The sequence below is a fragment of the Malus domestica genome, chromosome 17 (assembly GCF_042453785.1).
Source record: "Malus domestica chromosome 17, GDT2T_hap1".
In the NCBI taxonomy this organism is placed as follows: Eukaryota; Viridiplantae; Streptophyta; class Magnoliopsida; order Rosales; family Rosaceae; genus Malus; species Malus domestica.
Window position 1 is genome coordinate 5,982,751 of NC_091677.1, and position 16,483 is coordinate 5,999,233.

The following is a 16,483-nucleotide window of genomic DNA, read 5'->3' on the forward strand; positions in this document are numbered from 1 at the left end:
TGATAATTAATATATAATTAATATATTTAATTGTCAAAAGATGGGCCTTGGGCCTTGGGGCTCTAATAATTAAATTAATTAATTATTTTTAATTTCGAATTTAAATTAATTAATTATTTTTACCAACAGACTCATCTTTTCAGATGAAGTCTGAAGTGTGAGAATGCAGAAACAAAAACACCATTTTCAGCAGAAGTCTCTCAACAGATGCATCCCTTCCTCATACCTGTTGCGAACAGGTATAATCACATTATATATACATCCATCTGCATAGCATTTAGAACATAGAAAATAATCAACTTCATCTTCTACATTCCTAAACCTTCTTACTGAGAGAACCACACTAAATTCGCCAGAAGTTAAATTTTCCGGTGTTGGAATTTTAACTTGATCGTTGAATCCTGGTGAAGCAGAAGTCTGTAGAACTACAAGCACAGAGTAGGGACAAAATTTCTGTTTCAAGGACATTGCGATACACAATCCTCGATCTTCAAGTTGTATGTTTTTATAATTCGTATTCTAGTTTATATTCTGTTAATTCCTATTGCATTTATTATTTATTAGCATAAATAAATTATCACAGATTGTTGATATATATCCAACAATTTTTGGGCTGATTAGCTGATTGGTCTACACTACTTGGCCTTTGGGTAGGTGAGCAAGTGGTTCAAATGAGCTGCACCAAGTCAGAAAAGGCATTTTCTGCTTTCTGGGTTTCGGCTGGGCTTCGGGCTTCTCTCTTCATTTTGGGCCAACTCCCCTTTGAGCCCAAAGTTTAAGTTTTAATCCAAACACATAGACCGACTTGCTTAATTCTTATTGCTTAAGTAAGAGTTATGTATGCAGATACGGAAAATGCATTGGCTGATCATGATTACTTTCTCTTCTGATCTTGGAAGTGCATACAAAACCTTCATACTTTCTTTCGACTCTGGAAAGGAAGAGTTCGGAAAGGATCGTTAACCATTCAACATGTTTCTTCTGTAACAAAAGATAACCAATTTGATATATGGCTCTTGAAGAAGTATTAAATACGATAGGAAGACACTCGTGGGATAAAGACTACAGCGTACACTTCAAGGTGAGTCCTAGTGTAATAAAAACTTTCACACTCCTCTTTGTTTCGTGGGTACTCTGCACAATCTGTCGTAGGTGCTTGGGAGCATGGAATATATTTCAAAGGGTACTACTCTAAATTTGAAAGTATTGTCTTCTTTTTCTATCTAAACCCCGGAAACATTAGAATTGTACAAGTTGGAACTTCGAATGGGAATTGCAATGTTATACCATCGATATATTCAGTTATACCACAAGCTTGATTCCTTTTCGGAAATATGGTAATTAGATCTAAGCAGATGTAGGTCAGAGAAATCTCTTTGACATGGGAAAGTTACAGAAGTCTACTAGTGTGCCATGGTATTGCAGAGAAGTTGGGCAGAGAAGCAACACTGCAAGGAAAAACAGTTTTTGCGACGAAGTATTTGGCCGCGGAAGTAGGATTTCGATCCCAAAGGTATGGAAGGCATGGCAGTTGGCAGACTGAGAAGTAGAACAGGTTTTAACTTATATTTCGTATCGAATTCTTTGATCAATTGAAGATTCCGTAGCATGACAATCGAAGAATACTAAAAAAATATATCATTTCATCTACTTAAATTATGACATGTGACTCTTGCAAAAAAGAATCAAAATAATACGATGCCCTTTCAGATACATAGTTAGGGATTTGTAGGACTATGAATTTTTTCAGGGCTAGAGTAAGGCTGATTGAAATACGTATATCTCAGAAGTTCAATCATGGACTTAACAGCTTCAATTAGATTGAGTTGCTCAAACGGATCATTGATACCACCACATCCTGTTGTACTCCAAAAATGTATGCAAAGTCTAGCCACTTCGCTGAGATTGACTATTCTTGTTCAGCAAGATATGGAAACTTGATCCAATTGAGGATCAAACAAGTTTTCTATATTATCAAAGATTCGTACAATCTAAGGATTGATGAGTGTACTACTTATACTTTGTTTGCTTTTCACTTTTGTTGCTTTTTTTCTTTCACATATGCTCGATAAAATGGAAAATTATCAATCCTGCATCGTGGACAGTATACTCTACCTTTATAAAATGGACAGATTGTGGACCATGCTTTATGAAGCATCCAAAAAATTGACCTGTTCTTTTTTCATAGCGATGGCCATATGAATTTATGAGTTTTTAAGGCAACCACCTACTGAATCAACCATCTTACCTAAGTTTGCGGTCGCAAAGTAGGCACCATTAAGTGTGTACAAAGAAGGTGGGACATGACACCTAAGCTGAACTTCATCAGTATGTACGTCATCACATCTTCCACTAATTTTGTCATAAATTTTTTGTGACTAAAATGACAATAATTAAAGCCATCTCCAACTGCAAAGGCTAAATATAATATCGTCCAGAATTATAGCCTTACAAAAAATTATTTTAAGTGAAAAATAAAAAAGTACACATGTAAGACGAAGCTCTACAATGGTTTCAATGGGTAAATTGTGTCCAGAATTATCCTTGTTGGGAAGATTTCACTAAGATGTTTTGCTGTTAATTTGGACCGTCAGAGGTTAATGATTCTACAAAAAAAAAAAAAAAGGTTAAACTTCTTCAAACAGGTTTGCTACGATTACATCTTTGAATTTCGTCGATTGGATAATCGAACGAAGGATATAGATCTGGGCCTACTCAAAATTTGTTTCATTGGTGGATTACGAGCAGAAATCTATCATGATGTCAAGATTCTCCGCCCTCAGGACGTTCATAAAGATTTTACAATTGATCAACAGATTGATGCCAAGATAATTGAGTTAAAGATTAAACCTCTTTCTAAATCAGGTAATTTGGCTGTTTATATTTCCCTTCTTGCTATAGTCATGTATATGACTTCTTGTTTGCAAATATCATTATACCGATCAATAGTTAGAAGCATGTTTTCAAAAGCAGTAGGCTTTTACTAAGATTGATAGGTTTTCAGATTCTATTAAACAGCATCTTGCAGTTTCTTACGTTTTCCATGCCTTTCCCACTTTAACCCTTTGAACCAAAATCAATCCAATGTTAAACAATGAATGTTTAACGTTTGCAGAACCTTCACAGAAGATTGAGGACCCAATATCCATGGAAATGCCTCTTAGGATTCATCAAGATCAAGGGATAAGAAGTATCTAAAAGGCAGAGTGGTGGAAGGTACAAGATATTAACATACCAAACAACGTGTGTCTACATCAAATTTGTGTCGCATGTGCATAATCTCCACCATAAACAGATCAATGGGTTCCTCAGGTTTGCGGATGCAAAGAACCTGTCATTTGTAAAACTCTAGTTTGTCACGCATCAAGATGCAAGGGGTCTTGAAATATTTAGATTCCATAAAAATGGATACAATCTTTCAGCATTCTTATATAAACCACAAACACTCACCGAATTAACAACTATGTCGGTCAATTGATCCGCCAATGCTTCATATAACTGCAAAACAGAACATGTCATATTAAATATATAAAGTGTAAAAGATCTAGACTTTGAACCCTTTATGGAGAACAAACTCACTATTATCAAAAGGTGCAAAGAACAAGAACAAACTCACTAGGACACGGGAATGCATCCCTAAAACAAGAACAAACTCACTATTATCAAAAGGTGCAAAGATCTAGACTTTTAGGGCACGTTTGTTTGACAGGATTCGCTGGGACTGGACTGGACTAGACTATAGTCCAGTGTTTGGTGGGTACCGGGATTAGCTTTAATGAGCTTAGGTGGGATTCGCTAGGACTAAGGGGGGGCTTAGCCGTTCTTCACGAGGGATCCCAAATTCGGGCGGACTCGTAAGCCAGAGAAACCGCGTCTTCCCACATCTCACATCCCACATCGTCCTCATCTCTGCGTCTGCCCTCGTCGTCGTCCTTGCCGTGCTCCCACATCGTCCTCACGCTCATCGTCGTCCTTGCATCTGGTCGCTGTCATCTGCCTCTAGTCGGTAAGCTTCGAATCTTGGATTTTTTTTCGTCGATTTGTGTGGATTTGTTTGTGATATTAACTGAGGTTTATTTGATTTTGTTGTTTTGGGTTTGAGAAATTCATAATATACAAGTGGATTTGCAATTGAACAAATTAGGGTTTTGTTATTTAGGTGAAATTGAGATTAGAATTTGGGGTTTTCATAAGATGAAATTGAGATTAGTCTCAGGTGTGTGCTCTCTGTGTGTGTGTTTGTGTGTACTGAAAAAAATTTGTCTGTGTGTTTGTGTGTGTGTGAGTGTGTTTGTGTGTGTGTGTATGTAATCTGTGTAACCTGTGTAATATCTGTGTGTGTGTGAGTTGTGTGTGTAAAATGTGTGTGTAATCTATCCGTGTGTGTGTGTGTAACCTGTGTTATTTGCAGTGTGTGTGTGAGTTGTGTGTGTAAAATGTGTGTGTAATATGTCCGTGTGTGTGTGTGTAATCTGTTTTTGTGTGTATGTGTGTGAGTTGTGTGTGTAAAATGTGTGTGTGAGTTGTGTGTGTAAAATGTGTGTGTGAGTGTGAGTGTGAGTGTAAGTGTTTGTGTGTGTGTGTGTGTTTGTGTGTGAGTGTGAGTGTAAGTGTGAGTGTGAGTGTGTGTGAGTGTGAGTGTGTGTGCAGTGTGTGTGTGTATGCAGTGTGTGTGTGTGTGTGCAGTGTGTGTGTGAGTGTGTATGCAGTTTGTGTGTGTGTGTGTGCAGTGTGTGTGTGAGTGTGTATGCAGTGTGTGAGTGTGAGTGTGTGTGAGTGTGAGTGTGTGTGCAGTGTGTGTGTGTATGTAGTGTGTGTGTGTGTGCAGTTTGTGTGTGTGTGCAGTTTGTGTGTGTATGCAGTGTGTGTGTGTGCAGTTTGTGTGTGTGTGCAATTTGTGTGTGTATGCAGTGTGTGTGTGCAGTTTGTGTGTGTGTGTATGTGTGTGTCCAGTGTGTGTGTGTGTGTGACTGTGTTCAGTGTGTATGCAGTGTGTGTGTGCAGTTTGTGTGTGTGTATGTATGTATGTAGTATGTATGCAGTGTGTGTGTGTATGTATGTAGTATGTATGCAGTGTGTGTGTAAGTGTGAGTGTGAGTGTGAGTGTGAGTGTGAGTGTAAGTGTGCAGTGTGTGTGTGTGTTTGTGTGTGAGTGTGAGTGTAAGTGTGAGTGTGAGTGTGTGTGAGTGTGAGTGTGTGTGCAGTGTGTGTGTGTATGCAGTGTGTGTGTGTGTGTGTGTGCAGTGTGTGTGTGAGTGTGTATGCAGTTTGTGTGTGTGTGTGCAGTGTGTGTGTGAGTGTGTATGCAGTGTGTGCAGTGTGTGTGTGTCTATGCAGTGTGTGCAGTGTGTGTGTGTGCGCAGTGTGTGTGTGTGTGTATGTATGCAGTATGTATGCAATGTGTGTGTGTGTGTGTGCGTGTGTGTGTGTGTGCAGTGTGTGTGTGTGTGTGCAGTGTGTGTGTATGCAAGTATGTATGCAGTGTGTGTGTGTGAGTATAAAAACAGAGTGTGTGTGTGAGGGTAAGAGTTTGTTGCACTCTGTCCCCGTGTGTGTGTGTGTGTCACTGTGTTCAGTGTGTGAGTGTGAGTGTGTGTGAGTGTGAGTGTGTGTGCAGTGTGAGTGTGTGTGCAGTGTGTGTGTGTATGTAGTGTGTGTGTGTGTGCAGTTTGTGTGTGTGTGCAGTTTGTGTGTGTATGCAGTGTGTGTGTGTGCAGTTTGTGTGTGTGTGCAATTTGTGTGTGTATGCAGTGTGTGTGTGCAGTTTGTGTGTGTGTGTATATATGCAATGTGTGTATGTGTGTGTCCAGTGTGTGTGTGTGTGTGACTGTGTTTAGTGTGTGAGTGTGAGTGTGTGTGTGTGTATGCAGTGTGTGTGTGTGTGCAGTGTGTGTGTGAGTGTGTATGCAGTTTGTGTGTGTGTGTGCAGTTTGTGTGTGAGTGTGTATGCAGTGTGTGTGTGTCTATGCAGTGTGTGCAGTGTGTGTGTGTGCGCGCAGTGTGTGTGTGTGTATATATGCAGTGTGTGAGTGTGAGTGTGTGTGTGTGCAGTGTGTGTGTGAGTGTGAGTGTGTGTGTGTGCAGTGTGTGTGTAAGTGTGAGTGTGTGTGTATGTATGCAGTGTGTGTGTGTGTATGTATGTAGTATGTATGCAGTGTATGTGTATGTATGCAGTGTGTGTGTGTGTATGTATGTAGTATGTATGCAGTGTATGTGTATGTATGCAGTATGTATGCAGTGTGTGTAAGTGTGAGTGTGTGTGTATGTATGCAGTGTGTGTGTATATATGCAGTGTGTGTGTGTGTATGCAGTATGTATGCAGTGTGTGAGTGTGAGTGTGTGTGTGTGCAGTGTGTATGCGGGGTGTGTGTGTAGTGTATGCAGTGTGTGTGTAAGTGTAGTGTATGTAGTGTGTGTGTGTGTTTGTGTACTGTGTATGCAGTGTGTATGTATGCAGGGTGTATGCAGGGTGTATGCAGTGTGTGTATGTATGTATGCACTGTGTGTGTACTTGCAGGGTGTGTGTGTAGTGTATGCAGTGTATGTGTGTAGTGTATGTAGTGTGTGTAGTGTATGCAGTGTATGTAGTGTGTGTATGTATGTACTGTGTTTGCAGTGTGTATGTATGTACTGTGTATACAATGTGAATGTTTTGTATTGTGTGGGGTTGATGCTGAATTGCAATTTGTTGTGGTTGTTGGTTGCAGAGAAGAGGAGCATAAACGGAAGGCTAAGGCTAAGGCTACTGCATTACAGGTGTCCTTTAATTTCCCTTTTCACATGCAATGCCTAGCAATGATAGCAATCCTCATACTAGTGTTCTTAGACACATGTTTATAGATGTATAAGAGTAGAACATTTTGAATATGATGCCTCGGGTTAATGAAAACTTTTTTTTTTCAACGCCATATGTATATTTGTTGCCTCGGGTTAATGATTTAGTTAATTTGTTTTTTGTTTGGATAGATATGGATCGAAGGAAGCTTTTATTGATCTTATTGTTAGAGATGTCTTATTTGGAAACAATTTGTATTTGTACGATTCTTGTGGTGATGATGCTACGTGGCAAACAGAGACATGTTGAACGACCCACATTGACTAACCGTTCACTTATTAGACGAGAGATTAGTTTGTGTTATCTGAATGGTATAATAGGGAATACTGATACTGAATGTGTTAACGAATTGAGAATGGATAGAAGGACTTTTGGCATATTACCAACAAAGCCAACAAAGCACCCCATCTGAAAATAGCCAAAGAAAGAGGAAAAGAGCTGTGGGAAGTTCAAGTGATGGAACCGAGGCAATTATCAGTGGACTGAAAGATTTTTATGTTGAAAGTGGGAAGAGGATGCAAATGGTAACTGAAGCTTTAGTTCAAGGTACTGCAGATCATACTGACATAGCTAATGAACTTGAAGCAATGGGTCTCTCTCCTATGGATCAAATTGATGCATTGTCTCTTATTTTGGATAAACAAAAAAATGTGGGAGTGTTCAGGGCAATCAAACCGGAACTCAAGAAAGTGTTCGTCCAAAGACTTTTAAGAGACAACGCAAGCGGATGAGGATTTTGGCTAATGTTAACATGGATGTATTTTATTAACGTTAACATGGATGTATTTTATTAATCATACAGTCTTATGTTATGACTTATAACTTAGCTTTGCACTAGTATTTTGGCTTATGTTTACTAGCCATTTTGTAAATTATGGAGATCTATTTTGGCTAATGTTAACTAATGTTAACTAGGATTTTCTAAATTATGGAGATCTTATGTACTTGTATTTGTTGAAGTTGCATGTATTGGCCACTATTATTTTTCTTCTGTTGGGTGATAGAGTTTAAATCAAGCTACATTTGCAAATTAAACCCAATTCTATTAGCAGGTAATAAAAACAAAACAATTGTCAATTTTTTTTAAGATTCATAATATACATGGCAAAAATATGCTCCAATTAACCCATATCATGAGATTTGTAGCATTACTCTATTACACAATGACAAAAATTTGTAGTCCTAGTCTAAGCAAACACAAATCTGGTGAACAGTACTGTTTTTCTTATCCTGCTTCTTAGTCCGAGACTGCACCAAACGCTTCACTAAGTTAGTCCAGCTTAGTCCAGTCTAAGCCAGTCCAGCTTAGTCCCGGCAGCTAGTCCAGTCCGAGACAGTCCGGCGCAACAAACGCACCCTTAACCCTTTATGAAGAACCAGATCAAATGTCCAGTCATTGATTACAGGTAACTGTGAGTATGTAGCAACCAACCTTCGTCAATGTTTCGCTCTGATTGTTTCATAAGCTCGCCGATGAATAAAGACAGTAGACGTGGCTTATGTCATCCTGGGCAACAGCGGTCCTTGCAATCATAATTGCTGTAGGGTTCTGAATTTGCTGCAACCATCTTTAATCTTTAATCTTTAATATTAGAAAGTAGTGTCTCAAGACTTCACTAAAAACAATTGGACTATAAAGCCTCTCAAACAAAAAAATCCATAACTAGCTGAAAATAATAGAAACAAAATTGTAGGGATAATTTTGTCATAAAAACAAAAAAAAATTACGAAACAAACAAAAAAAAAATTACAAAACATTAGAAATAGTTTTCTTCCCACTATCTTGCGAGAAGAATCCGCGTGATGGAAGCAAAAGAAACTGTCGTCGTCCCGCACAAGAACCACATCCGGAGGAACTCTTTCACTCATCTCAAGAACCACACCCGGAGGAAAATAACCAGTTTTCTTCCTACCAATTCTCTCTCCTCCACCTACGCCCCGGCGTCTTCATTGCCATCTTCTCCAGGTACCCAACTTCCCAATTTAAAAAACTAGGGTTTTTTCTTTTCTTTTTCCTGTCAGTTAATTTGGGAATGGTGACTATCTTGCTCAATGGGTGAGATTGTGTGTGTTAAAAGAGATTGGGCATCTACAGAGCCACGGAAAATCCCCAAGTCCAGTTTTGATTTTCCACTCTTTTCATTTTTTTCCCTTGCAGATTCGTGAAATGGATTGGGAGTACAAAGTGAAGCTTTTTTTGTAGTTTGTCACTGATCTTGATGTAATTTTTTTTTTTGAGGTTTTCAGAATATGGGATTTGATCGAAATGTGTGATTTATATTATAAGGCTATGAAATTTCACTAAATTATGTTTCAAGCTATGGAATTTATTTAACCGTGTGTTTTACTACTATGTTTACAGACTATACACAAGAGCAGGAAATGGAAATCGAAGCGTTGGAAGAAAATTCTTGCGACTTCAAGGTATCTGCTATGTCTGCTTCTGCAGACCAGCATTTGTTATAAAATTTGTTATCTGTTTTCAATTTTTATTATCACAAATAGTGAAATTAATAGGAATGTTCTTTTCTGTTGTTTTTGATATGCCAGAAATACATTCGGGTGAGAGCGGGTTAAATATTTCCAAGCGGTGTTTCCAAATAAAAGTATCCCAGGTGGTAGGTATCTCCTTCTCTTGCTGTTTGCATTCTACTGGCATAATATTGTTATAACAGCATCATGTTAGGTTGAGAAAGAGTCTTGCTCGGTACAACTTTTCAACTCTCAATCTTAATCTTTTATTCTCAATTCTCAACTTCATTCGTTTTGGTCTTGTCAAGCTTAAATAGGGATTACAAACTTGGACGTGCATATATGTATACTTACCATAATTCATTTTTAGTTTATACTTACCATAATTCATTTTTAGTTTCATTTTGGCAATCTTAAATAGGGTTTACAAACTTGGACTATTGGACTATTAATCGGTAGTGGGTACATATGCGTTTCATTTAGTGGTTTGCATTACTAATATCAATTCCCTGTCTATATTCTCCTCATTTCTTTGTGGTTAAATAGGCTTTGGTGCAGTGAATTAGTGGAGCATTCAAACAGAAATACAAACAAAATTACTGCATTACTAAGGTATTTCCCTCATTTCATTACTGAGGTAATTCCCTATTCATTCTTAATTTGTTAGATGGTAGACAATCGCACAACATGTTTAATATTTACTTTGAATGCCGTCAAAGGCATCACCTTTTTATGCCTACTTTAGAACAAAACTCTAATTAATAAAAGTACAAACAAGTTGATGAGAAAATATTATTTTTGACGGATGAAACATAAAATTGACGTTTTGGGAGGCTTCACATGAGCTAAGACTTTACATTTTTCGTATTTGAATGATTTCAACGCCATCGTGATCAATTTAAGCATGTACTTGCTTTTGCTTTCCAAACGGTGTTTCCAAATAAAAGTATCTCCAGTGGTAGGTATCTCATTCTCTTTCATTTTTAGTTTTATTTTGGATGCAAATTTTTCTTCGTTCTGTTAGATTATGTCATGGAAGCTTCAGGTGGAGTTTTTTTTTTCACAGTAAGTAGAATAGAAAAGGAAGGTCATGCCCAAAGACTTACGAACTAAGGCAAAACACCAGAAACGGAGACGGGAAAGCATAGAAATGGTACAACAAAAATAATAGCAAAAAGTGACTGCATGAAGGGTAAGTGACTTGAAGTAAACTTCAGTCTCGACCCCATTTCTAAAAACCAAGCCCCAGAGAAAGATAGGATAGGGTTAACAGTGCAAGTGCTAGCGATAGAATAGGTAGAACACTATGACACGATGGCACGATTATGTAATCTGCCTCACCAAATGACACTATCTGTTTTGTCCATGCATTTTTATGTCACCCATAAATGAAATAATCCCCTCTTTGTGAGCCTTAAAGTCAATTCATTCACCCACCATAAAAATATGAGAAAAAAACATATTATATGCGTCTTTATTGTTCTGTTTTCTATTTAGTTCATATGTTCTTCAAATATGACACGCATCCTTACTTCTTTATTGTGAATACTCTTCATTTGATGTTATACATTTTCTTGCCAAAGAGTAAATAGGTAGAAAAATTAAACATATGTCATTTGTTATAGCACAACACTATGACACGATTATCTAATCTGCCTCACCAAATGACACTGTCTGTTTTGTCCATGCATTTTTATGTCACCCATAAATGAAATAGGGATTACAGACTTGGACCATTATAGGGATTACAGACTTGGACTATTAATCAGTAGTGGGTGTATATGCGTTTCATTTAGTGGTTTGCATTACTAATATCAATTCCATGTCTACATTCTCCTCATTTCTTTTTGGTTAAACAGGGTTTGGTGCGGTGAATTAGTGGAGCATTCAAACAAAAATGCAAATAGAAATACTGCATTACTAAGGTATTTCCCTCATTTCATTACTGAGGTATTCCCCTATTCATTCTTAATTTTGTTAGATGGTACACAATCGCACAACATGTTTAATATTTACTTTGAATGTTGTCAAAGGCATCACCTTTTTATACCTACTGTCTTAACTTTGGTTAGGGTGGTATATGTTTGGCTCGGGGTAGTTGTGGGACATTACTGAATAGATAAACACTATGTCTCCTTTTACACAAAAACTCCCTAGACCAAGAAGGAGTTCCACCAGGAAGCAGTTCAACAATAGTCGCTGCAATACCTATGCCAATGAAAAATACAGAAAATGCAGACTAAATGAACAAAATTGAAGTACAGAATATGGGGAAAATAGATAAAAATAAAAAAATGCATAAGTAATTTAGAAACTGCACATAAAAAGAAAACTTTACGTGCTGCTGCTAGGTATTCCTCCCATTAGGGTGGTATATGTCGTTGAAGGCATCACCTTTTTATGCCTACTGTCTTATCTAATTTGTGCAAGCATCATTTTTTATTGTTCAATTTCAATGCTATGTGTTCATATTTTTCTTCAATTTTACCTTTATTAAGAGTCATCAAATTGAAATTTCAGTATTAAGATCTTCATAGGCTTTCAACATATCAAGTATGGAGGGAATTGATAGAAGTGATATGTCAAAGGTTGTTACCTTATCTGCAGTATTCCTCTTATGTAGAGATGCTTTATTTTTTCTTCTTTTTCAACAATAAAATAAAATTCATTCTCTTTGGCAATTTCTCCATGTAGGTCGGCAATCATGAAGTTCACTTCGGACAAACAAATGTTCACAATTCTCAACAATCAGACCAAAGGTATTGTAGGAGCAATCAACAAAGACAAAGACGACAATCTATGAATTCATCACAGCGGGCTCGAATTTCAATACAACGGCGTGCCAATTATCAAACTCGATTGAACTCGGTAAATATAGTACAAAATCAAATGGAAGTAAACCAAGAAGACATAGGACCAACATCGGCGGGTAACTATGATTTTTTTTTTTGGTCTCTATTAATTATATATTTGTAAATCCATACATGGTACGAATATTTTTGTACGAATTATTAAGACACATCTATTAAGATTGAATGGAATAGTGATTTTACATTATCATTGCCTTTTTGTACTATCAATGCAAACATCCATTTAATAATTCTGTTATGTCTATAACAATTTCAACATTTGGATTGTATATATCTAACCATAGTGACCAACGTTTTAACAAGTACTCCAAACAAAATAAATAAATAAAAAATAAATAAATTAAGGGGAAAAAAAAAAGGAAAGAAATATGTCTGGAATGATAGGTGATACAAAATTTTATAAAAACTTGGAATAACAGTAATAGTCAAGAGAAAAATGTAAAAAGAACATCACATAAAGATATAGTATATCTATATATACTAAAACCCAAACGGAGAAACATTGTTCATGAACAGTGAAAGTAACAGTGTCGTTCCGAATCTGCCCTCCCATGTTTACTCTAATCTCAGTTTTGCCCTTCTGTATTCTATTTTCCATTTTGCTCCATCACTTTTCTGCTTCTCTTCCTCCCTCTTTCTCTTCCTATCTCTCTGCCTCAAATTCAATCTGATCATCTAAAAACGTAGTTCCTCTATTTTTCTCCGCCGTTTTCCAGAAATCGATCATTTTTGCTGCTGTAGTAGTCATCGTCCACGCAGTCCATCACCGTCCGACCACACAAACCTTAACGGCGGCCGGAGAACCACATAACCAAGAGTAAAAAAAGGAGAGCGGGAAGCAGCCAAAATACAGAGAAGATGGCAAGAGAAAGGAGAAATGGAAAGCAGACAAACAAAAACCCTGTTGCAAACGTGGTGTGCTAGCGAGATTTCTCTGTCTTTCATTGCTGGCTGCTTTGGCTTTTTGATTGTTCAAGATATTTCTTTCCGTTTTCTCTCCTGACTTCCCCTTGCATGCATAGCCCTGCATCCCTGCCGCGATCTCGCCTTCGATTCCAACAAGTGCGATCAATCTCGCCCCTCATTTCCCTGCATAATCCTCCTTTTCCAAGCCTCTCCGCCCATCTGTCCTAAACGAAACCGTGGATCGACTGCTTCCCCTGAAATCAAACCCTAATTTTGCCCCCAAACGAATTCGAACCCAGCCAAACTCAAATCCCTGCAAATTTTTTTGCCTTTAAAAGGTTTGGATCGGTGCCGATTGATGTTGGATTTTGTGAGGTTGGATTTCTTACCTCTAAGATTTGTTGGTGAGTTTTTAAGTTTTTTTTTATTAATTATGTTTTAACTTTTTTCTGGTAGTTTTTTATGTTGAGAAGATTAGTGGTCAATTTTTTTTTTTTAATTTGATTGTAGGTGTTTTCTCTATATTGTTAGATCTGTGGCACGGTGTGTCTCCATATCACCACCAATGGAAGGTAATTTGAGAATCGTGTAAGATTAATCCTCAAATTTTGAATTTTAATTTTTATTTGATTTCTCTTAATGTATGTTTAAGATTCGTGTTTGTGGAGGTGATTTTAGACGGATTTCAAGCTGGATTGCAGAGATAAGTAAGTTAATAAGAATCATGATTATTGAAAGAAAAAATGGATAAAAATCAAAGTCGCACAGTATTTGGTACACTTTCTGTGTAAAGGAGCCGAAATTATAGTAATCTTCCTTTTATTTGATAGTTGTGTTAGGTATAATATATGGTTTTCCTATCTGTTAATAGGGGTTTGGGAGTTCACTAAAATCGCTTCGAATTTGCTTTAGTTTTGATCAGAAGAGGAGGCACAGGCAACTGGTCAGGAGACTTGGCTCGATTTTCGACGGGGGACAAAGATTTAGATGTATACTCTGCTTCTATTTGCCCATTTCTTTGTGTAATTCAATTCAATGTGCTTTGTTTTCATGAAACTAAATGCGTTGTAGTGATACTAATATTCAATTCTCTAGATGCATGTGCTTCTCTTTATGATCTAGCATATTTGATAGATAATAAAGCTGTACAATTGCACATTCAATAAAACATCCTGTCTTCCTTTGCTGACAAGCCGAATGATTATGAGCTTCCAATCCTTTGAGCAATATTTTTACCAATTGTTTTTTTGTTGAGTAAACCAATTCTTTTTTTATTAAAGGAAAGAATGCTTTTACCAAATTGCTTACAAAATTCAAACATACTCACCTATATGCAGGTTTTCTACAAAAGATCATCATATTTTTCAATGCGTAGTCAATTAATGGTCCAAATTGTTCACTTTTAGAATTTCTTTCAAGAATACAAATAATCAGCTAAACCAACAATGGATTAGTTGTTCGATTGTTTTGACATTTTCATTACAATTTTGTCTAATGAGTTTCGTGATTTTGTGTATATTTTAGGATTTGAATGATTGGTTGCGAGATTAACTCTTGAATATGAAAGTTAAATATAAACACAGTTTCGATCACTAAAATGCATTATGAAAAATGAGAATAAAACTTTACAAAGATATAATAATATATAGAACTCCAAAATACTAGATTGGCCCAAAATAATTTAATACGTTTTGACTTCGTTAGGGGATGATCAAAAGAATTGAAAACAAAGAGAAGAAACAACGATGAAACTGAATACATAGTAGTCATACTAATATTCAATTCTCTAGATGCATGTGCTTCTCTTTGTGATGTATAAGAGATTTGAGGAATTTTGAGAACATGATGGCTAGCTAAGGTGTGTTGTTTTAATGTTTGTTTTGTGGTGTAGGATTCTAGACGGAAATTAATCACAGAGGTCAACGTCAACATGTTGCTTCCAATTTCTCCCTTTCTATATATTTTGAATGATTTAATAAGGGTGTTAGGCTTTTTTATTTAGGTTATTTGAGTTCTTTCAGTCTGCAATGAATTATAATCTGTATTAGCATATACTGTAAGGTTCTTCTACCTTACTAACATTCATGAAAGTTAATTTTAAGTGGAATTTTTTTGAAAGCATTTACATTTTTTCTTAAGCTTTTTTCATGCTTTAATTAGGTTGCCTTGCTATGTTGTTAAGGGATGAATTCAAAATGTGAATAAGAAAGATAACATGCTGACATTTGATGGAATTTCTGTCACCAGGTAAAAAAAAAAAAGTATGTGTCATTACTCGAACAACTCATTTCATGCTCTAATTCAGAGTTATGAATCATAGTATTGTCTGACATTATAAAGAGTGGGATTCTGAAATCATGAGATATTTGACATTGTATGTTATACTTAATTAAGAGCACATTTTCATATAGAATTTCATTTATCTTTACTCAATCTAAAAGTAGTTCTACCAATTTTTATCTGATTTCTTTTAACATCTCTCTTTTTTTCTCATTCAATATGCATTACCGATGCTTTGTTATGCACCTAGCTCTTTGCTTTTGTTGCATACTATCATTTTCTACTATTGTAATAGAACTTTTTACATGTTTTATATACTTTTAAAACCCGCAGCAACGCGCGAGCTCTTTTACTAGTCTATACTAAAAGGCAAAAATTGTGAAGTTAAAAAAACATCATGATAGGATCAATCAAAATTTATAATCCACTATTAAAGGGCAAAAATTTAAGGAAATGAGAATGGATATAGATATAGAATATCGATCTAGCAACATAATTAAAAAAAAACGAAAAGTTCTATCAAAATTAGTGGAGTGAACCTCCGTTTTTATTGTTTTTTTTAACCCCAAAACACTGAGGTAGTAGAAACCATTTCTTTGTCCTCCTCTCCAAACGTGTTATTATGTGGTAATTCAAGTATGTTGTAAACTAATTTTATTTTACCACTGTTATAATATTTACTCTTTAATAAACTAAGTCTACTGCAAACTATTTGTTTCCAATCAAACGAAAAAAAAAAAAACAAACCGTAATGTATACCAGATTCAATTACAAAAACAAAAAGAAAAAAAAAAGTATGTAGGTACTTAAATAATATTCTATGCCTACTAATATTTTTCGTGCACCATTACGTTTCTTGATTTAGAGCAACAAAATGCATATGTGACTGATGAGAGACAAAGCCAACGAGAGCAATGGCGGGATCAACAACGTATGAGGCTGAATTCAATGAGTTCAAGGCAAAGACATGATTACTTAGCACGGCAACGATCCAATTATCATGTTCAATAAATTCAACGCTCAAACATAATGTTATTTGGTGGCGATACCGATCAAGAACACCCTAACATAGTGCAATTCGATGAAGGCAGTAGCAATCATGTTGAACGACTCAACATAG

At 36.4% G+C, this 16,483-nt stretch overlaps 1 protein-coding gene, 2 long non-coding RNA genes and 1 pseudogene across 16 annotated transcripts; 3 read left to right on the top strand and 1 right to left on the bottom strand.

Moving 5' to 3' along the window:
* Positions 1-16,483, top strand: part of LOC103417096 (DEAD-box ATP-dependent RNA helicase 42-like) — a 98,099-nt pseudogene that overhangs the window by 47,017 nt on the left and 34,599 nt on the right.
* Positions 1,532-3,583, bottom strand: LOC139193595 (uncharacterized). The gene is made up of 2 exons (XR_011577910.1): positions 3,451-3,583; positions 1,532-3,331 (listed from the first exon to the last, which is right to left on the bottom strand). It is a non-coding gene; the product is annotated as an uncharacterized lncRNA (long non-coding RNA).
* Positions 2,725-7,785, top strand: LOC139193594 (uncharacterized). Its single transcript, XR_011577909.1, has 4 exons — positions 2,725-2,865; positions 3,116-4,006; positions 6,708-6,756; positions 6,967-7,785. It is a non-coding gene; the product is annotated as an uncharacterized lncRNA (long non-coding RNA).
* Positions 12,762-15,204, top strand: LOC139187483 (uncharacterized). 14 transcript variants are annotated; one of them, XR_011577989.1, is made up of 5 exons: positions 12,767-13,487; positions 13,594-13,655; positions 13,736-13,790; positions 13,955-14,072; positions 14,975-15,204. XR_011577989.1 is itself a non-coding variant. In XM_070817067.1 (5 exons), exons 1-5 carry the CDS (start codon positions 13,442-13,444, stop codon positions 15,083-15,085), a joined length of 351 nt encoding a protein of 116 aa, XP_070673168.1. In that variant the 5' UTR covers positions 12,767-13,441; the 3' UTR covers positions 15,086-15,204. The 14 variants fall into 14 exon arrangements, 2 of the variants coding, with proteins under 2 accessions (XP_070673168.1, XP_070673167.1); XM_070817067.1 differs by having other exon boundaries at positions 13,996-14,072; XR_011577993.1 differs by lacking the exon at positions 13,736-13,790 and having other exon boundaries at positions 13,594-13,671; positions 13,996-14,072.

Excerpts from the sequence above, each read along its gene's own strand:
- LOC139187483 (XM_070817066.1), top strand. The coding sequence starts at position 13,442 with ATGTTGGATTTTGTGAGGTTGGATTTCTTACCTCTAAGATTTGTTG. Across the intron at positions 13,656-13,735 it reads CATATCACCACCAATGGAAG|ATTCGTGTTTGTGGAGGTGA; the intron begins GTAATTTGAGAA and ends TGTATGTTTAAG. Across the intron at positions 13,791-13,995 it reads AAGCTGGATTGCAGAGATAA|TTTTGATCAGAAGAGGAGGC; the intron begins GTAAGTTAATAA and ends AATTTGCTTTAG.